We start from the raw sequence: 22,404 nt of genomic DNA, 5'->3' as shown, positions 1-22,404 counted from the left end.
CAGGGGTTTTTTTTAGAGACTGGATGATTCCCTCCAGTAGGAAAGCCAAATCTCATTAAGGACTATTTTCCAGTGGCAACTGGCATCCCCTGGCAGAGTTTAAAGCAGATTAGAACACTGGACGTGTCTGCAAAGATATATCCAGCAATTGTGTTTGGTGGTCAATTCTTTTGATCTTCCAGCTCTTACAAGCCTGAAAGGACGGTAAATTCAGGCACCAGAGAGTTAGCTGAGGAAATAATAATAACACAATGATTAAACTTAGATGGCATTTTTTATCTGCAGCTGTCCAGCCCTTTTTTCAATGGAAATAAAGAGCACAAAGCCAGAGGATGTGATGCAGCCTTGTAGGAAGATCCCCTGCTGTTGCACATAACAAATCCCTTCCATAGCTGTACTTAGCTCCAGGTTAAAAGTAATTTCTTTTCCTAGCCATTACTCCTGCTGAGAAGGGCCTCACTGCAGCAGTGATTAGCAGCCAACTTAATTTTGCTTATGGGCTGCTACCATGACTTTTCTTTGCCTTTCCAGGCAGAAGATAAGGTTGTATCACCTATTCTCACAAGTTCTTCATTCCCCAAGTGTCCTTGAAGCACTTCAAAGCTCTCCCCATAGGAAGCATAAGGAAATGGCTGGATGGTCACATCCAGAGGGTGGTGGTCAATGGCTCCAAGTCCAGATGGAAGACAGTGACAAGTGGAGCTCCTCAAGGGTCTGTCGGTGCTGTGTAATATATTTGTTAATGATATTGACAGTAGGATTGAGTGCACCCTCAGCAAATTTGCTGATGACAACAAGCTGGGTGGTGAGATTAATGTGCAAAAGAGACAGGATGCCATTCAGAGGGACCTGGACAGGCTGGAAAAGTGGGCCCATGTGAACCTCATGAGGTTCAACAAAGCCAAGTGCAGAGTCCTGCACCTGGGTCAGGACAACCCCCATTATCCATTCAGGTTAGGAGATGATGTGCTTGAAAGCAGCCCTGAGGAAAAGGACTCAGGAGTATTTGTGAACATGAGCCACCAATGGGCATCTGCAGCCCAGAAGGCCAACTGCATCCTGAGCTGCATCAAAAGAAGTGTGGCCAGCAGATCGAGAGAGGGGATTCTGCCCCTCTACTCTGCTCTGGTGAGACCTCACCTGGAATACTGTGTCCATCTTTGGAGCCCTCAACACAAGAAGGACAAGGACCTGTTGGAACATGTCCAGAGAAGGGCCACAAAAATGATCAAAGGGCTGGAGCACCTCTCCTATGAAGACAGACTGAGAGAGTTGGGCTTGTTCAGCCTGAGGAACAGAAGGCTCTGGGGAGACCTTATAGCAGCCTGACAGTATCTGAAGGGGCCTATAGGAAAACTGGGAAAGAGCTGTTCACCAGAATTTGTAGCACTAGGATGAGGGGTAATGGTTTTTAAACTAGAAAAGGGGAGATTTGGGTTGGATATTAGGAAGAAATTCTTCAATATGAGGGTGGTAGATCACTGGAACAGGTTGCTCAGAGATGTAGTAGAGGCCCCATCCCTGGAGATATTCAAGGTCAGATTTGATGGGGCTCTGACCAACTTGATCTTGTTAAAGATGGCCCTGCTCACTGCTGAGGGGTTGGACTAGATGGCCTTTAAAGGTCCCTTCCAACCTTACACATTCTATGATTCTATGATTGATTCTAAGCCACACTCTTCCACTCATCCTTACATTCTCCCATGCATCCTAAACAGCAACACATCACCATGGCAATAATAATTTTTTTCAAATAAAAACTTATACATTCTTTCCTAGCAAGAAGTGATCAGTCACACAGCTCTGCCACACTTAGGTTGCAGATGTGAATCTCTGATCTTTCTCTACTGTGCTTCCTCCTGCATTTTACCGTCTGAGATTCAGCAGGTAAACTGCCCATCAGCTGTGATCAATGGCAGCACATCCTTCTCCCATGAGCTGATAACTCTACTCTACTCACAAGAAGGAGGCCCTAGTCTCCAGAATCTACAGCCTGGCTGGGTTGTAATGATGAGAGGTGAAAAACCATCATGGCTTGCCCACAGTCTCCTCTGGAGAGCTTTCAAATTAGCTGAAGACCAGCCATAGTAGGTCCTGGCTGGAAGCAAAAAAGTGGCAGCAACATATTATGGTTATATGTAACAATATCCTTTGATTACTTAGTTCAACTGTGCCCCCGGTTTGAAATCCACAAGTCACTTGAGAGTCTTTTATTTTTGCAAGTAAACAAACATAGTATCAACTATTTCCAGTCACCGTCTGGCCTCCCTAGCACTTATGACGAAGCATATTTGGGAGCCAAAGCAAGCAAACACGATGATTCACTACTCCCACAGCTTAGCAGATGGATGAATCCTCTATATCCAAAAGAAAACAGAACCTCTAAGGCTTTAAATGAATAAAGCCCCGCTGGTAATGCCTCGCTGCTCCCAAAGAAATTAAAACTTGCGTTTCTATGAAATGTAAGTACATAGAAATGATGTTCCTGTGGCACTAACAGACAACAAACCAGTAAAAACAGTGAGAAAGAGAGGACTTTCATTTCTTTCCAGGACAGAGGGATCGGCTTTTTGTTAGGAAGGAGTTTGCTGCTTAAACCTACAGTTGTCATCAAGTTCTGAGACAACTTAGGCCAGAGCCAAGCCCTAATGTTGGTAGGAGGACACAGAGTTGTCAAAGCCCAACTACACTTTTCAGTAATGGAGGAATTTCCCACATCCTAACAAGTGAGCTTGGATCTATGTGAGTTTTTAAAAGTTTCCCCGTTGTTACTAGGTACCTGGCTCTACCTGGAGGAACTTCAGGAAGACAATGGTGTGTCCTTCCTGAAAACTGTCTGGCGCTGTCATTCACCTGCTTTATTAAGCTCTTTACATCGTGTATCATTGGTAACGTATAGAGTGCTATAGACTGTAACTTCCAGTGCAGAGAACACACTAAAGCAAACTAAGGAGTTACATATATTTTTAGTGGTTTTCTTATCCACAGCCTGTGCTTGCCCACTGGCAGGAGGCTGGTTGCATGACATACCATTGGCACATAACGCCATCTTTGCCAGGCCGCTGCCATGGCCTACTAGGAGCAGGTGGGTGCTGGCTGCAGCTGGAGCTGAGCTAGCTGAGGACTGTGGAAGAGCTGGCAGCTCCTCCTACCCTGTGCTTGCCCAAGACACTCCCCAACCACTCCTCTCCCCCACCGGGCTCTCCTGCAGTCCCACCGCAGACCTCCTCCTGGTCCCAGGGGGGATTCTGTATCCTCCAGACTCACACACACACGTGGCAATTCTTTCTTTTCTTCCTGTAATAACTGCAGCATGTCATGACCACACAGTCCATGGGCCACAAACATTTTTCCAAAGGCATCATCAGGCTGTTCCGTCAGACCCCACAAGACATACCTTTGTGCCTGCCTCCCAGCCTCTTCCAGCATGGACATGCAGCGTGAGCCTGTGTCCTCACTCTGCACCGGGAGCTGCCAGGATTGGGGTGATTTCTCAAGAAAGCCCAGCAGCCTTGGCTACATGAGAGGGTGTCTGTGCTTCCTTCTATAACCTCTCCAATAACCTGAAACCAAGTGCTACACAACCAATCGCTCCTGCAATCCAGGGTTCATTTATCTAACTTTCTCTTCAACTGGCAGAAAAAGACAGGCACCTCAAGAGGGCAATTAATCCCATTTATTTTAGACACAGCAGATAACTCGTTCTCCACTGAGGGGAGATAAAACACCAAGGGCTAGCTTGGACCAGCTGTGCTCCATCTGGCTGGTGGAAGGATGGATGAGAGGCACCCCACCCTAGGCGGTCTTCAGCACCTCTAAGTTTATGAGTGGACAGGGAGTTCTCAGCTCCAAAACGTTAAGACCTATTCCTGACTTTGTTTTGCTCTCCCAGGTCTCTTGCTTTGCAGACTTGAGTCAGAATAATCATCAAACACTTTTCATCACCTAGTCTCATATTTAAAGCATTATTCCTGGTAATGATGTTTCACATGGTTCTTGTCCTCCCCCACACACACACCCTCCTTCCCCAGCCACTAGATTTTAAATAAAATTTAACCTTATTTTGATCTGCCAAAATCAACTCTGTGCACAGATACAATTCTTATTTCCACTTGCTCCCACATTCATTTGATGATTTTGCTTGAGGACCAGCAGATCTAGATCACTGGTGTTCTGTAAATGACACATTCACTTTGGTTTAGATGCCGCTTTGGGCAAGCAGCAGTTATACTTGGATTGGTAGTTAATTAGATGGACAGGCCACATCAACATCACATGTGCTGAGTAAAACAAGAAGTGTGGTTTGTTAAGTGAACCCGTTTCCTAAAAAGAGCTGCTTCCACAGGAGCAGCTGCTGTCCTGGATGCTAACTCATGCCAAGACACCAGTCTTTTCCCCTTGGTAGGTGCTCCTCTGAAGCTCCTGCAGATAGATGAACTCGCTGGCAAATGCTATAAACCCACACAGTGACCTTGTCTTCCTTACATCATTATTTTTTTCCAAAGAGAAACAATGTGGTACAGAGCCCTGCATTCCTGATGTGATGTGGTGTTCCCTGATGTCATGTTTCATTTCAGGTTAAATTGTGAACTGGCACGAGTCCTCAGTCTCAGTTTCCCTTGAGATTCAGGACATTTTCCCCTCAAAGTACATTGAAGCCAGTGATTCTCAACTTCCTGGGATGGACCTACCCAAAGGACAGTGACAGACAGAGTTCTCTAATTTTAACTGAAAAAAAAGGATACAGAAGTTTTGCTTTTGGGAAGCTAAGTAAAACAGATCTCCTTGCCTGGGAGAAATGCCAAATTCACATTCCCCCAGTGACAGCATGTGTTTAACCTACATTTCCAGAAGTTCCTCCACTGATTTCTGTGGAGGAACCCAATACTTGAACAGTTGGTAGCCAGAGAGAGAAACACTCAGGAGAACTGTGGACCAAGGACAGCCATGAACGTGGTGGCAGCCAGGAGAAGAGCTTGGTTGATAAGGGTTTGGCATCCCTTGATGTGACAAGGCACAGCTACAGGGCAAATGGACAGAGCTCATCCTGCAGAGTGTGTGTGTTTGTGTGTGTGTGTGTGTGTGTGTGTGTCACTGCACCCCCCAAGGGACCAGCCCCTCTGGAGCAGAGATCAGGAAAAACCACACCTCTCTGGGAAAAAGCTGCCAACCCTGAAGAGCCACCTGGCATCTTCCTTCCCCCAGGACTCACACACCAGCACTTTCTTTCAGGTTTTAAGTTTCTTTCATTTTTCACATAACATTTTCAAAACCAATACAGGCTATCCTTGTTATCCTTGTTTATAACAAAGCAAATCAATGTAAAATATTTACAACATGTAGGATGTTTGTTCAAGTCTACCTGGAAAACATTTACACTATGTTGTTCACTTGAGCAAGTCTACCTATCATGAAAACCTTCAGAACGTCATACCACTAGTTAGAAAAGCAAATATCACTTCACAAAAGGTAAATCTTTGGTTTTGGACATACCCCTTGAATTCAAGACACCACTGAGTACATAACATCAATTCTCTGTGTGCCAAATTTTTATCTCACATTCACATTTCTTTCTCCTTTTCTAGACTGGAGGGGGATCTGAGGTATTTAACTTTCTTATGGCACCATTACTCCATATACCCAAAGTTCCACTTCTTTTCCACCACCTAGTGAATTTCAGCCCTGCTCCTATATCCAGATGTGTTACTGCACTACTCTTGAAGGACATACATGCATGGGAAGAACAAAGCACATTTGGAAAGGTTACACCTATTGGAAAACTTGATTTGACGTCTGTCCAGAGACTAACAATTGCTTGAGAAAAATGAGCATTCCTGATGTACCTAAGATGTTTTTCTTGCTCATTCCAACAATGGTCAGTTCATCTATAGTTTTCTTCCTTCAAAGAACAGTTACCCAAGTGGACTGACTGTTTTCCACACTTGTAGCCACCTTTTTCCCATCTGCCCACAAAATATGCTAATAAATCCGAAGGGTTTCTTAACATAAGCCACAGTCTTTAAAATCCTTCCAAATATTTATTGGACTAAACTCAAAACCAGCTATAAGTGGTGGTTGAAAAGAATTAGATTATGGCCTTTCCCAGATGGATGATCATTTCCCTGGGCTGTGGAATCACACGCAGTTCTAACCTCCTTACTTTCCAATTCATTTCTTCAGAGCCAAAGTTTCTCCTGAGGTTTGGTTGGGATTGTTTTTCCTACAGTGTTTGGAAAACCTCCGAGTTGATTTACTGGAATAAAAAGCTTTATCCTTGGTGAATGTGAGAGGTGTCAGTTATGGGTCTGTGACAATCTAGACCCTTAAGGCTGGATCTTTTCACCTTAGATAGAGATGAAGACAATGCATGTTATTCTTGGCTAGCTGTTATCTCTTGGAAGCAACCAAGTGGTTCTACTCATTCTGACCCTCAAAGTGCAACCTGGTCACTGATTATCGCTCCCTTCTGATTTATCTCAAGAGTGCAATCCAGTCAGATTAACCTAATGGGCAGGGTTTTGCATGATGAGTAAGCAATTTGCATACATTAATTTAAAGTACACAAGGTTCCCGAAGCTGCACCAGCCTCATTCAGGCTGGTGCAGACTCACTGTTTATGGGAATCTAAACCAGGCTTTTACGCTCGTCTCAGAGAGGACAATCAGGCCAGTTACGAAAGAGTTAGAGGCACAGAAGAGCAGGACTGTATGTTATTACTGGTAATCTGTCCAATCACTTCCAGGAATAAAACTGTATTAGTCAAATGACTCCCAAAACACTAAAACATCCCTCCAAACTCTTTTCTTGGCAAAGGCAACAACATGTTATGGCTGCCTATGAAGCTCTAGCTATGGGATGCTGGTAGGTAAAACAAAACTGAATTCTCCTGTGTGGAATTATGTGTTACACTGATGTAGTTATTTCGGGGGGGAAGGCTATTCTGAGGCAATCTGTTTAAGCAGAGAGTAATCCAAATGGTGAAAAAAAAGAGTAGATTTTCTGTGGAAAAGTTCATAGATACACAGTTGCCATGACAGCTGTATTTGGCTCTGGAAAAGGGAAAACCCAGCTCTTTTTAGACTGAAATTAAATAAAATGAGCTTGGACACATAAGAAAAACGAATTTTCACTCTGATGTGTAATAGTTCTTCCCTAGGAAGCTTTCTTAGCTTCTGGTTTTTAGATTTTAGGTGGGTTCTTTTCCTTTTTTTTTTATAACAATAAGACTATTAGAATTACAAAGGGTGAGAGCACCTCCCTTTCCCTACCATATCCAGGGTATGTTCCTGGTAGTCTATGTTCCAAAATGCTACAGATTGCACCCTAGCTGCAAAGTAAAAGAGCCTGGTTTCCTGTACCTAGGCAGCATAAAAATGCAAACTTGTATTTATCACTTCATCAGATCAAAGTCTTGGAGAAGAGGAAAGTATCTGAGATGTATCCACGTGCTGGGAACCGAGTATGCCTGGTCTGAAACCTCATCTTGTGTCTCATCTGAAGACAGCCAGGATGATATTTTTTGTTGTTGTTCTGTTGATGGTTGCAGAATAAAGCAGGTTTTAAACCTTTGCTATTGAATATCCTTTATCAGCCCTCTGCTTCCAGCGTCGGTGTGTGCATACTGCCCCCAGGATCACGCAGGCCAAGGCGACAGGAATCACTGCAATATACCAGGACAAGCCCAGAGCTGGAAAAGTAAAGAAATTAAATATTTAATAAAAACCCCAAACAAATAACAAACCTGTCTGGAACAGGGTTTTCACTTTTGGTTCATGGAGGAAGAGGAGAAATCACAATAAAAAGGATGTCTGCAAGTTAACCTTCCAGCAGGGTTGTTCACCTGCGAAAGGAAGAGGCCTATTGATCAAGTGCCTTGGGAAATGGGATTATGAAGATGGGAGGAAGAACTGGAAAACAACAGAGGCTGAGAATCTAGAGTTCAACCCTTTTGCAGACACATGACTCTTCTGTACCCTTGCTCAGGGTAGCTACATGTGTTCTGTCCTAATTTGGAGGAAGCAGAGACACTCCAAGCAGGAAATCAAAGCACTGCATGGAGAGGGACTATCTAACAGCTAGTCTGCCCTCAAGCTCTATGAATGATTTTCTTGTACAGAGCAGCCTATAAATTACTAATGATCAAGCCAAGACTGAGCTTTTTTCCCACAATACAGTCCATTTCCAAGACCAGAGCCTGTCCAGACCACTTTGGATTATTCCAGCCTAGACTGGTTCATGGAACTGCCTCCTCTAATACCTGTGTAGCTCATGGAAGGCAAGGACAGCACGTCATCTAGCAAATGAGTACAAATCCCTCATCACAGGATGCCGGAGTGAGTCAGGAGGTGGAACTCATAATGAAGACTGTAAATGTTCATGTGCCTTTCTAAGACAGTGCGAGCAAGCTCTGGCGATTCATCAACACCGTGCAAAGAAACAATCAGAACTGCCTCACATTGTTTTCACAGCTGGTTCTTGGTCAGTGGTCTATCACACCGGCATGTTAATCGCACTGAGCTTAGGGCTTCTCTTCCCATCACTAGGAGCCAAAATAACAACACCCATTCATACTTTACATTTCTTGTTATTTTGGCAGCAGTCCATATATGAGGAAAAGGAACGTTTTGATCTTCATTCTGCTGTTGCCTATTTTTCCTCACTATATCTTGAGGAACTGGAGGAAATCTGGCCCTGCTGCACCCAATGGGAGTTTGCCAGTAGTCTCACTGGAACCATTATGTCACTGGAGCCTTATGGCATGAGCAGACATACCAGCACAGATCCTTATCCCTGCAGAAAATGTCAGTGAATGACCAACAGAAAGTGTATTTTGTGAACAGGCTATTCCAAAGTCCACACATGGAAGAGGCAACCAGTTTTTTCCCCCAGGCAGTAATTCATCCCAATCGTGCCTCTGACAGTATAAAAGGTTTGGATGATAATTTGTCATTAGAATGATGATAACAGTTACCCCAAACAAGCAGTCAAACTAATTACCTTCCTGCTTGACCCTCGTTGGCAATACTTGATAGCCGTATATGTTCTGGGCCAGACATGTGAAATCTGTGTAAAAATCCACTTCTTCCACAGAATCAAAAATCAGTGGGACTTCAATGAAGTTTTCACCATTTTCTACAATTTCTCTGGAAGAAAAAGCAACATTTGATGTTACCTCCTTTTATAATCTCTCTTTTCTCTGTTTGATGTGTTCATTCTAGCAGCACATTGCAAAAAACACGCTGGATATTTGCTTGTTTCTGACCTAGCCCCTCACCGTTAGAGGACACCTATGTCTTCCAGCCCAACTGTGCCAACTGTTGGAACCTCAGCAGTCAGTACCTATCCCACCCTTAGGAATCTTCCAGGAAAAAAAAAAAAAAAAAGAGCTGGATTTTTCTTGCAAAAATAAATTTTAAAAAGGAAGGGAAGAAAAGCAAGCAGAATTCTGTCTAACTTTGGGCTCTCCACACAGTGTTGTGGGAAAAACCTAATTCCTTCTCTCTGATCAACTATCCATTTCTGAGATCAATTCTTACTGTTGGCTGGAAGAGGACATACAGAGAACACAACCCTGAAAATGCTCTCTCAGCAAACTGAACCACCATTCCTGTCTATCATGCGCTCAAAGCCAAGAGCTCAGTGCAAGAAACTGTCTAGGAAGTTTCCAGCTTCCTTCAACCCAAGAGTTTCACCAGCCCAGCTATTTGGAAGTGGTTTTCCAGCTGCGGTCAAAACATGGGCTCTTCACACCTTTTAGTCATTGCAGCAGCAGTTGTTCACCTGCTCTTTAATGATCTGATCATGAGCCTGCTGCGCGCTGCGGCAGTGGAGCTCCCCGTGCACCCCTCCTGGGACTGTGCCACAGGAATAGGGTGGTGGGTGTTTTGCCAGAGATTTCAATGGGGAATTTGTTTTCCTGGTGGCATTTGACCTGTTTTGCCTTGCCCCATGTTCTGAGGGCTTCCAGCAGAACTGGAGTGCCTCATGCTCTGTAGGGCCTCCAGGAGCTCTAGCTGGCATGGTCCCTGTCCTCATGCAGTTATATGACAATATACACCAGTAATAATGATAGTTATAGTAACAATAAAAATAATTTTAAAGTCCAAGTAGCAAAGTACATGTGCTGCTCTATTTGAAATCTTGCAGAGACTACAGACACGGTACATTTTATGGCTCCTGACCACAGGTTTAACCCACTGTCACTTATCCACGTAAATGATGTTACAAATTAATGGTCTTAATCATGCTCCAGAGAACGTGAAAACACCTAAGGGCATACAGTTGAGTTACCCTGTTACATCTGGCCACAGCTGTGCAGTAAACTAAAGGTGACCAGGTTATTATCTGGCACTCATGGCCACAAATGGCCAAAGCCAGCTCATATCGGTAACTGCTAAACAGTCCCTCACAGCAGGGATACCACACCCCCAGACTCTGCTGGGAATGGTCCCTGCCCCATGCTACACCCCAATTAATAGCCAGGAACTGGTGAGTGACCAGTTTAACCATTAACAGCAGAAGCCATGGCATCCCAGAGCCCAGTTCTATCCACAAGCATAGGCAGAGCCACTGTGACCCAGGTTATGGTCTTTGTGGACACTCAGCTTCAGCAAATGAGAGATAAAACATGCCAACCTGAACCTCAGTGAAGAGATCTCAGTTTTACTTCACATTTGCAAAGCGCTACAAGCATTGCCTGCAGGCAGCCAGTTACTTCTGCTCAGGTGATGTGACAAGTACAGAAAGTGGATCTTTTCCTTCCTTTCTTAGTGGGAAGAGCCTTGAGGCATGCAGCTCTGAGGCAGCTGAAAGAAGGGTCTGCAAGACTGGGAGAGACAATGGGTCCGGGCAAGAGGATGTGCAACATCCTGCTTCTCCCTCCCACCAGCATCCTTCCCAGAGCTTTCCTGGCGCCAGGTCTAGCACTAACAGGGCGTCTCTGTGAGTCAGTTTAACAGGCCCACAGGTCCACTGGGCCATCAGGCAGCCCTAGGACCTGTGGGAGTGCCAAAGCCAGCTCCCAGCTGCCTCCTCCTCCTCCTTTACTTTTGCCTAAGGACAATAGTTACAACGGGGTTTTTTATGATGATCAAATAGCTCTAATACTCTTAAACAAACCTTTACCTAATTCATGACCAATCTAGAGTGCTAGATAACACAGATTCAATGATAAAATAGCTTTAATTCTTATCATGTGATTTCAAAACACCTACTGCTCGTGTTCACATCTGATTATGCTCTATAAATCAAACTCTGCAACCTTTACCAAAAATTGATGATCAGTACTGGTTTCCAGGGGAATTTTGACCATGCAAGGATTGCAGGAGCTGCCCTGATTAAAATTGTAGTTGGAATTTTAATGTGGAAGAGAACAACCCTAACAGGAAAAACAATAATATTTAAGAAAGCCAAACCAAAAGAACCACTGGGTAGTTTTCTGTTGTCTTGGTGTGTTCAGAGAACTTCATCAACATTGGGGAGAGGATGTTCCTATTTCCCTGGCACGGAGCAAGGAGCAAGAGAAGAGAAGCACTGGGAAGGATCAAACCCCATTGCTTTCCACTGCAGTCAGCTCTTTACACAAACTCAGCTGCTCATGAAAACCCCCTTCAAGACTAAGCTTTGAAGTTGGGTTATTTGCAGTATACCATGACTAAAAAACCAGAGATAAAGAATTCTATTCACCCTGGCTGGCTCTTGTTTGGGTGGGCTTTTTTGCTTGCCTGCATGGGGTTTTTTTGAGCTCTCACCTTCACTTCACATCTGTCCATAACCCGTTTCATTACCTGGCATTCAGCTGCACTGAGAGCCCCTGTCACACTGCAGGTTAAAACAACAAGCAGAAGGAAACACTTTCAGCCAGACTTACTGTCGTTCTCCCTCTGTCACTCTGCTTTGCTTGTAAACGATGTCGACACTGGTGTCATTTACGAGCCATTCCACATGGGTATGGAAGTGACTGCTCAGTCCAATAAATACTTTGCATGGGAGAGTCATCTTGGACCCTGTTGGGACAAGAAAGGTTAAAACCCCATCTGGACACATATGAAGAACTACTTTTTCTCTTGGTGAAAACCAACATCTCCAGTGGGAGATCAAACTCCCACGCACGTTAAGCGCCACTACATTCAACACTGAAGTCAAGCCCCAGATTACTTTTGATCCTCTACTCCTTGGCAGCGAGACCTGCGTGTTTGGCAGTCCTTCCCACTACTAACCACAGCACCTTCCCATTGCAACAGTTAGAAACTCTTGCACCAGACACATTCCTCAGGAGGCAAAGCTATATTCCTGTGGCTTTGCTCCTTCTTACATACTGCAGCCCTAAGGGCAACAGTGTGGTTTACTGCGTTAATGAGCAGTGTGGCTTCACTCATAGGGGCTGTGGGCAAGGGTGTTCAGCTCAAAGTGGGACCTCCAGGGATAAAAGTGATCATGAAAAAATTCAGAAATTTTGCTGTCATAACTGTAACTCAGAACTAAGGATGAAGATCATTCAGGCTGGTGCCTATCTATATGATATGGAAAACACAGGGCTCAGAAACACACACAATTTTATTACTCTCTGTGCAGATGGTGACAAAAGGGATATAAAATGTTTCACAGAGATAGATAGAAAAGAGAAAAAAAAAAGATATATAAAAAAGACTCAGTAATGCTATGCTGATGGAAAGAAAAGTGGCAGCAGTGTCAGGGAAAACTAAGACACGTGGGACATAGCTCTGTGTGTAGTCCCCAAGTTTAAAAAGCTTACTCTACCTGGCATTTTACCCAAATACCCAGCATTTTCTGAGAAAAGGAAATGTAACAGAGATTTCTTGTCATAATATAATCTTCAAAGAAAATCTGAGATCCTATCAAGGTACTACCTAACAACAACAGTTGTTCAAACAGTAAAAAGCCACAAAAAAAATGTCTCCTCCCAAAAAAGCGATCTGACTTGTTCAAAGCAGCCAGGTAGCCTAGACCATTTTGAGGAAATATTGAAAAAAAAAAAGGTTTAGTGTAGGGGGACACTGAGCAGCTGATCTACGGGTACAAACATGCTTTTCTTGCTTTGTTAGTGGCTAAAATCTACTGCATTTCTACACCTTCTCCTACATGGAAGACAGCGTCTAGTTGTAGACAGTAAGATGCAAGAACTACTCCAGCACTGGCCCTCGGATAATATGATGGAGATCCAAAGACCATCGAGTACATACAACTTAGGCCAACAAATTACACCTTAAGGAAACCTGCTCTAATTTTTGCCTGATTAGAAGTTTCAAAAAATAAAGTTGGGCCTTACCAAGAACAGCTGATGACGTTTTTCGCGTTGGGTACACAATTATTGGGGTAATTCTCTCTTCTCTTTCTGGAGAGAGAAGGAAAACGGAGTCAGTGCTACATGAAAGCAAGTGTGTTCATCACCACTGAACTACAGGTAAAAACGTGCCACCTTGCTCAGCATTTTCCCTGTCTCAGGAAAGCACCTGGTTGTTATACCCGCTGGAATGCCACCCTGCCATCCCAGTTTGAAGCCCAGAGATCAGTGACTGCGGTGGCAAGAGAGGATCAGGCTCCCATCCTGATCCCGAAAGCTGCACCGCGAGGGACTGAGGGCACATGAGTCTTTTGGGAGCACCGCACACACCAGGCACTAAGCGCGGGCCTTTTCAGGCGCAGTGAGGGCCGAGCGCCCCGCACCCCCATTTCAGACTCGCAAACAGAAAAGCCACAAGTTTAAGCAGAGAACGGATGCGGGCACGACCGAAATTTACACCTTCGGCCCTCCCACACCACCCTTCCCAAAGTCACTGCCACCAGCGGGCCCCAGGGACCCGCCAGAGGAAGCAGCACCCTCACGCTGCCTCCTTCGACCGCGCTCCCCACCGTCCTCAGCCCCTCCGCCCGCCCGGGCGGGCTGCGCTGGGGGCGGTGGAGGGCGGAGCGCGGCCAGCCGGGCTGAGGCGGCGGGCCCGGGCCGGGCGGGGGGGGCTGGCGGCTCCCGAGCACCCCTTACTGGCGGCTCCCGGGCACCCCTTACTGGTGGCTCCCGGGCACCCCTTGCTGGCGGCTCCCGGGCACCCCTTGCTGGCGGCTCCCGGGCACCCCTTGCTGGCGGCTCGGCGCAGCAGCGCCGCTCCGCCCGGCCCCCCCCCCCCCCCCCCCACAGCCCCGGGCCGATTCCCCCAACCCCCCCGCCCCGTCTGCGAAACAGCGGTTTTCCCCCGTGCTGAGCGCGTATCAAACGGTCTGTTTCCTCAGCGCTCTGGAGCCATTTGCAGTGACACCCCCGGACACAAACTCGCATCACCCCGAGTCCCGCCTCCCGCAAAGGGGTGAGCCCAGCCCCGGGACACTCGGCAGGGTCCCGTGGCACCCCCCCTTTCCTTGGCAACGCTGGGAGACCAGGGAGGAGTTCCTCTATGAAGAGAGACGAGACTCTCTGAGGTGCTGCCATGTTTTAAGGAGCCAGTATTTACCAGTGGTCTTGAGATTAATTGTTCTGGTGACTTCGTAGGTGACACCTCGGTGTGGAAATGCCATCTTGCAGGTGTAATAGCCGGCGTCTGTCGGCACCACCGAGGTCACGATCAGAGAGTTGGAACCGTTCAGAATGATGAATTTTTTGTTGTCATCCAAAGGCAAAGTGTCCTGGAGGAAAAGATGGCGACCGGCGTTGTGGCTCGGATGATGGGTGCGGCTGCATGACTTCCAAACAACGTCACCTATCCTTGTCTCTCTGTCACTGAAAGTTCCCCTATCAGCAGGAAATCTGAGCAGTTCCACCTTCCCACCAAAGGGCAAGGTCTTCAAACGTGTGTCCACTGCTACTCTTTTAATCTATCTATAACGTGGGGGTGTAGCTCTTCAGTAAAATGCACTTTTTGGGATGGAAGATACATAATAGGGTCTTTGATGAGTTCTCTTAAGAACAGTCATCTAACAAATCCTTCTAAGGCAAAACCATGAGGGTTTTCACAACACTATTACTTTCCATACATGGTACAGTGAGGGTGTCCCTGCCCATGGCAGGGGAGTTGGAACTAGACGATCTTTGAGGTCACTTCCAACCCAAAGCATTCTATGAATCTAGGACCTCATGAGAGTAATATTCTAAGCCATTCTTTTAAGAAAAATACATTTAAGTAATCATGAAGTTTTCACAAAACTATTTGTTACCATGATCTCATAAATTGTGATAAATTTCTGCTCTGTATCACTAAGGGTCGGTTTGTACATGGGTTAGAGCCCAGCTTGGAGCAATTACATTCCTTCTCCATGAAGTCACACTAAGTTTTGCCGATAGTTGTAGCAAGAACCATGTTGGGGGCTGGGGGGCAGACTTTTACTTAGGTAAGTGGGTTATAGCCTGCTTCTGAAGGGAATCCTGACCAGGGACCTTTTCCTGGTAAGGGACCAATCGCATCATCAGCACTGCTGTATGAAGCCAGCCTAGGTATTACATCCTATGGTAAGAAGAATAGTTGCACGAGGCAGAGCATACGGTTCATAGTGAGAATGCAAATAAAAGCTAACCCAAGGTATTATGAAAATATGAGAAGAATCCCATGCTGTACAGTGCGAGACTGTACATCTGAGGATGATCCAGTGAAGGACATTTGACCTCACAGGTAATCCCAGGCTTGCCTACTGGAAAAGTGATGAAGTGGCAAGTTGCGCTTTGTGGGATGAACCAAGTATTTCCAAATGCTGCTTTTCAGTTGATTAACGAAACCTGCCCCAATCTGAACAGCTTACACAAGGGAAGCGTCACTGGGGAGATTCACTGGAGGTCAAAAAGAGAAGAGCCTAATCTGAGGTGGCAAACCCTACCCTGGGTCAGGGTAGGTAATCTAGCCTTAAAACTAGTTACATTGCCAGTGAGAGCATACCACAGGTGAAGCATTTCACCCTGTGCTGAGCCCACCCCAGATAACCTTTCTTAAAGTATATACATCTGCCCTAAAATTCCCCTGTGCTCATGGCTTTACCAACATCATCTTCAGGAGAAACAAAAAGTGGAGGTGAATGTGCCTTTACAAGCAGGTTGAGATAAGGCTTTGCGCAAAGAGGAGGTGAAAGTTCTACCTTGTACCACTTGAGCTCCAAGCTTGTCCTGTTCGATGTAAAGTCCCACAGCTCAGGGCAAACAAGCCTTCCAGAGGTGGAAGTGAAGAGGACCTGGGTATAGGCAATCTCCTGAACAGCTGTTTTCTCCACAACAGTGAGGTGAATGGAGACCTCAGCGCAGTAGGAGGAGTTCCTGCAGACAGAAGGGGGAGAGGTGAGCACCCACTAGCAACAAAGGGACCTCAACCTGAGGTTTCCTCCCAGCTCTGTTTCCCTCCTTAGCCATTTACAAGAGGCCAAGACTGAGATGATACCAGGTTGGGTCCTGGAAAATCACTCATTCTGGGTTTTTTTGCACAATATTAACATGCTGCTGGTATGTTCTTCAAGGTTCTGAACCTTTGAGCTTCAGTCTTTTCTTTTTTGTACACCAAGTTTGCTGTGCACCCTTAGACTAAGCCATGATTTTAATTTTCTCAGGAGAGGAACATGTCTGCCTAAACAGTAGCAGGTCTGTCATGAACCCTCCATTTTTTTGAAAGAGGTCTTGAATGCAGAAACCCTAATGCCTGGGACCTAAAGATGAATTTGAAAGCTTAAAGCATGTACTAAAATACACCTGCAGGTACTGTTGCACAACTGGCAGGCATTTCTGCCAGCACATACCATTTGCATAGAAGAGAAGCCATTCCTCCCTTGAAAGCTTTGCGATACTTTTCTTTCTGGCCCCAATCTCAAGGAGGACCAAACTTGGGGAGAGAAACTATGTCCTTTCCAACCTCTGAAAGCTTGCTTTGCAGATGCCTGACCCAGCAAAGCCAGGGGCTCCGGGCTGCAACCTCCCAGAGAGCATCCTGGGGCTGTGAGCAGACACGCTCGAGCTGTGTGGCTGTGACTGGCTGTCACATGCAGGCTGGACATCTAAATCCAAAATACCTGCTCAGTGGAAGCAGAAATCTGTGATAATTTCCTATTTACCCTCACTGAAAAAAATCTGGTGGCCTCCCTGTGGGATGGTTTGCAGAGGAAATGTGATTCATTTGTACTTTATTAATCCTGTAATAACGCTATTGATGACGCTACGTATTTGGCTCTTGCGTATCTTTTCCAAACAGGTTCCACAAGGTTTTACTACAGGTGCCTCAGTGTTACAGGTTGAGAAGCTGAGTCAGGATAGTCCAAAAAGGGGGTTAAATAACACCCTTGATGGTCCCAGGCAACTACTCTGTTGTAGGACAGTATTTCCAACCTTTTTACTCTGGCCACACTGCTGAAATCTTCTCTTCTGCCCCACCACTGCAGTCACTGCTAACGCCTGCAGAGAGGCCAACACAGTACGCTGAGCATGATTGATTGACTGTCCACCTGTGCATCCCTTCTACTGCTGGCACACATCACTCACAAGGAGTGTCTTGCTAGCAAGGAAACAGCGCTCGGCGCAGGCAGCTCCGGGGGATGGAGAGATACGTTTCCCACTATGGACCCCAGAGCAGGGCACCAGTTGCCAGGGGTGTACAGCGAGGCTGATTGGGTGGAGGAGCTGGCAGGGAACAGGGACCTAGGACATTCCAGGAGTTCAGGCTGTAATGGCAGCAGGTGGCTTTGCCTTCCTATGTCCCCTCACAAATCCAGACACTGGTACCTCTTTTGAAACCATACAATGGGTTGTCAGGTTATAAACACTCAGAAAACAATTACCAATAGCACTGAAAAAAGCCATGGCTCAAGTCTCAACCCACTGCAGTATCTCAAGTTTGCTACCAGCCTAGTAAATACACATCGCTCTTCATGAAAGATCTTCCAACAATACCAAGGCAATCAAATTCTGGTTTAAAATGTGAAGCAGGAGAAAAGTAAAGACCGGGGATAAGGGAGAGGGAAGAAAGAAACCATGGGAGAGCCACAGTGCCTTGGTGTATGCTTCTTAAGGCAATCTGAAGTGTAAACAAGGCTATTTGCTTCTCTGGATCTGTAGCACTGGGGTTGTGTTCTGCAGAATCCCCTGCCTGCATCACATCCCTGCTTGTCAAAGCTCTAACTGACTCATAAATAAGCTAGAACAAACTCTCTGTACACTATTACCTCATGAACTCCTAGCCAGAGTGGTGATACTGTGCCATGATTAATCCATATATATATATATATGAGACACACAATGCACTTAAGAGTTCTGAGTTTCCACATTTTTTGTCTAATAAAGTCAGAAACAACCTGATCCAGACATGCTCTGAACATAGCTGGAGTTTAGAATCAAGCTAATGTGTTTTAATCTTGTTAGTGTGCTGGATTTTCTTTTAAATACCCACCTTCTGGTGCAGATGTATACTCCTGAATCATCTAGCATTGCTGGTAAAAACCAGAGTGCATCTCCTTCTGCCCAGATTCTTGGATCTTCATCTCTTCCTGATATCATGGATTTTGAACCATTTTTATACCACGTGATATTAGTCGTCAAGGCAGAAACATCCCAGTGTCTGTATCTGGGGGAAGGGCATTTCAGAACCACAGGTTCTCCATGCAGCTCATTGTAGTGTTTGTAAAACACGGTGTGATCTGGGCAATTTTCTATATAAATCAGAGATAGGTTTACAATACTGTTAGTCAGGGACATTAAAAAGAAGGGAGAGAGGAAAAAACAAACAAAAAACCCAACCCCAAAACCCAAAAGTATGCCCTTACCTGTGGTTTTGACTTGCTGGAGTCTAAAAGTGGAGGCACCAGCTGTACACATCGCCAGGACAAAGAAAAGACCACGCATTTTTTCCCAGAGGAAATCAGAAGACCGAGGGAATGTATCCTGAAATCTACAGGGAAGTTTATTAGAAGACAGAAGATATGATGAAAATAGTCCACACTAACTTAAGAGTTAACTGCTCTTTTCCCCACTCCAGCCCTGGTGAGCTTTGGTTCACCCTTGGTGAGCAGAAAGGCTTCTTCATCCCTAGAGCATGGGGGTGGACTTGTGAAACAAGAGCATCTGGCTTGGTGCAGAGGCATCACTTCTGTCCGAGATGCAGGCAACATACCACAAGATGCTGCTGTCCCCATGGCTTTTCAGTGCAACAAATCTAGCTCTGTTATTTTGCAATAAGATGTGGCCCAGGCAGCGTCAGCTGCTCCCAGTTAGCGGCAGCACAGTGACTTGGGTGAACGCGGGAGCAAGAACGCAGCAGACCAGGCTTTAGCTCTCTCAAGCAGTCACTGCAGGTGTCTCCCAAGGTTGTATGGACCCCATTAAATCCTGTGTCACTTTATCTTCCCCACTGTGGCTACCAAAGCAGGCAAACTTCCTGCTATAGCCAGAGCCAAGCTTTCAAAGTCCCCGGCAAAACTTTGACTCCTACGGCATGTACCTTGCTGTTGGTGCACAAGTGAGTTATCAGCATGGACTACCATCTACCTATGCTACAAAAAGATGAGGAAAACCCCGAACAACTTGTCCTAAAAATAAAACACGGTGACACTAAGGGGAAAAAAACCCAAACCCCAAAAATCTACCCACTGCCAGTCCTTCGTTGTCATCTGTATTGGCCTGGCATGGGCAAGGCTGTTTCTGAGTACATCACTGAGTGCTTTCTGGCCCACCACGAGGTTTCGGCTACTGTTACTCTGTTGGTCAATTATGTGTTATCTCAGTGTACCACAGGCACAAATACACAAAGCATGCTATATATGGGCACCACTTTGTTCTCTATGTAAGGTACTTACGTGCAATACAATACATACATGTGCATGATACATACTATTTCCCTTTTATATGCAGAAATGCAAATTGCATGCATGTAACATTAGTCCAACACTATGGTTGTCCCATAGGATGAATATTAAATGACCAGACAAGAACTTTAAATTGTCTCCAAAAGAAAAAACATATTTCTACCCATATAACAGTCACATTCATAGGTACTCACCTTCAGACACCTTGTGTGCAGCCCATCATGCTCCTACCCCATCCCAACTGCATTTATAATGCAGTTTTAGTCCAAATATCTCCCTGTTCTAGTAGCTATATTTATGTGGCATCTGATACTTCAACTGTAATAAACTATTTCCAGTTTACTGTAATCTCTGCAACAACACAAAGCCAGCCTCTTGCCTAATAATATTGTTTCATAACCACAGGTTGTCTCCCCTACCTCTAGATTGGCAAGGGTTTCCAGGGTGTTGGCATGGAGCTGTAGCCCCTCTGCACCTGGACTGGGTGCCAGCAGTTTTGTCTGTGGCATTAGCAAGCCCCAAGGTTCACACGTAATACCGTGTAACAGGGAATTTTTGTCTCTCATTAGATCCTTTGCCTGATGAAATGCAGGATGATTTTCTTCAGAGCTTTCCATTCCCTGTGGTTTAGTTTCTAACTAAACACAATCTGAGACTTTAGGTGAGGTTTTCCTTCCCAAATTTCCATCAGATTCACTTACCTGTGGTTCTGTAGTCTTTCAGCCATCAGCTTCTCATGAAAAGATATAAGGTGGGAAATGGTTAGCGTGGCCCTTATATAGGGTTTAGCTCAACTCACAGCGGAAATTTGTCTCTTGTTGCCCAATGAGATTTGTGTCAGAACCAAATGACACTTTAGACCCACCTTTCTTTCCTTCCGTAGAGTGGAGATGAGGGAAATAGACACAGAGAGAGAGAGAAAATATGTATTTGGATTTCCCAAAAAAGGGGAAATGACTGCTAAATATATGACTAAATTTCCCTTTTTCTGACGAACAGTAGTTTGCACACACTCATGTTTTCCCGTGACTATTTCACACTCTACCTCAAATGAAAAATTCTCGTGGGTAACAAAGGTGTCCTGCAGCATAGTCAGCAGCTAAATAATTGCAATCTGCATGCAATGTGGTTTAGCAAGCCCTCCATGGACGAGATACATCTCTTGTGATTTCCCAGAGTGCTTGTGAATCATGAATGGGTTGATTCCCCTTTCCTTCTGCAATGTCCATCTTAGCATCACAGCTTACATTAAGGCTTTCTCTGCAGGGGAGTGTAAAGAATTAGCAGATCATGGCATCCAGGCTCATGAGCAGAAGGGGTAAGAAACAGCTTGTCAATCAGGGTGATGATGGCCTCCAGATGTTCAGAAGAAGGTAACCCAGCAGAGGACTTCACTCTGGAACTCCAACACAAGCCAATTTTTCCTGTGCCTTGTCCAAACATCATGCCTCCCATAGGCAACCCCACATTTCTCACATCCTCTTGATCCCCAGGGAGCAGCTTCTACCCACTGCTTCATTGCTAGGCCAGCAAGGGCTAACAACCTCCGACTGACCTGCCCCATCTGGAGTCAGCACACAGGTCTCTTCTAGCAGCCCTCAGTAAGTTACCCTCCCTGAACTTCATAAACCTTGGCTGAGCAGACCCAGTCACCAGTGTCCCAGCTGGAGGCTCAGGCTTTTCAGTGCTCTCACTGACCAAATGATGACCAAGTAATGAAAACAACATAATTGTTCATCAGTGCATGTCAGAGCCTTTTTGTATTTAACCCTAACATCATTCATTAACTCCTCCTTTAACTAATATCAGCCCCAGTTATATTAGAGGCCTCAGAATATTAAGAGGTGAAAAACTGACAGTTTTTGAGACCATGCTGACATCTACCATGGAGAGAAGAAACATATAGATGGTGGCATCTATGAATACACTGCAATCTTTGGGAATGTGTCATATGCTTGGGTTGAACATATTCTTTTTTGCAGGAATTATCCACCATATAACAGCAACTTCGGTAAATAAACAAGGAGAAAAAGATCACAAAACTGCATATTTCAGTCTAATGGTCTTCACAGTCTCTATATCTTGATCAATGTGGTTATCACAAGGGTCTCTACAGCTATCAGCCACACACATGGCTGTCCAGTTTTCTTTAAGCAGTCCTGTTATCCATAAACCTGAAGGGCTGATCATGCAAGTAAAGTTACTTACAGCCCTGTAGTGCTCCATCTGAACTGATACCCACTGACAAATATTTGGGTTACAAAATCATGGGTCTTGCTTTCTGCAGCCCCTGCACTTCATTCTGAGAATCTGACCTTATGAATTATAGAATCATTTCAGACCTTCCTTTTCAAGCTCCCTGTATGACACACAAGCAGAAGATCTGTCAGACTGGGTGACCTATGTAATTAAGCCTAAGTTTAGATTTTTACTACTTGAGCATTTTATGCAACAGAGGTTGGAGTCTCTAATGGTAACCCTGGTCACAAGAGCCAGGAAAGCTCCCAACAAATAACCCAGGCATATACCAGACTCAAAAAGAGCAAAACTACAGGAAATGAGGTTTGATGTCTTTGGAAAGATTGCACCTACCTGGTGCATTGCTTGCACTGAGTAAAGCCACCCAACAGC

At 45.3% G+C, this 22,404-nt stretch overlaps 1 protein-coding gene across 1 annotated transcript; it reads right to left on the bottom strand.

Annotated features, from left to right (window-relative positions):
• Positions 1 to 7,443: 7,443 nt before the first annotated feature.
• Positions 7,444 to 20,500, bottom strand: LOC311205290 (interleukin-1 receptor type 2-like; the record flags this gene model as incomplete). Its single annotated transcript, XM_084279636.1, has 9 exons — positions 7,444 to 7,687; positions 8,998 to 9,143; positions 11,870 to 12,005; positions 13,289 to 13,354; positions 14,466 to 14,637; positions 16,075 to 16,249; positions 18,363 to 18,621; positions 18,736 to 18,860; positions 20,475 to 20,500. 9 exons carry the CDS (start codon positions 20,498 to 20,500, stop codon positions 7,560 to 7,562), a joined length of 1,233 nt encoding a protein of 410 aa, XP_084135762.1. The 3' UTR covers positions 7,444 to 7,559.
• Between the last annotated feature and the right edge of the window lie 1,904 nt (positions 20,501 to 22,404).

The sequence above is a fragment of the Gallinula chloropus genome, assembly GCF_964237585.1.
Source record: "Gallinula chloropus genome assembly, chromosome: 1".
Classification (NCBI taxonomy): Eukaryota; Metazoa; Chordata; class Aves; order Gruiformes; family Rallidae; genus Gallinula; species Gallinula chloropus.
The sequence above is the reverse complement of the archived record's forward strand: the minus strand, read 5'-3'. Positions and strand labels throughout refer to the sequence as shown.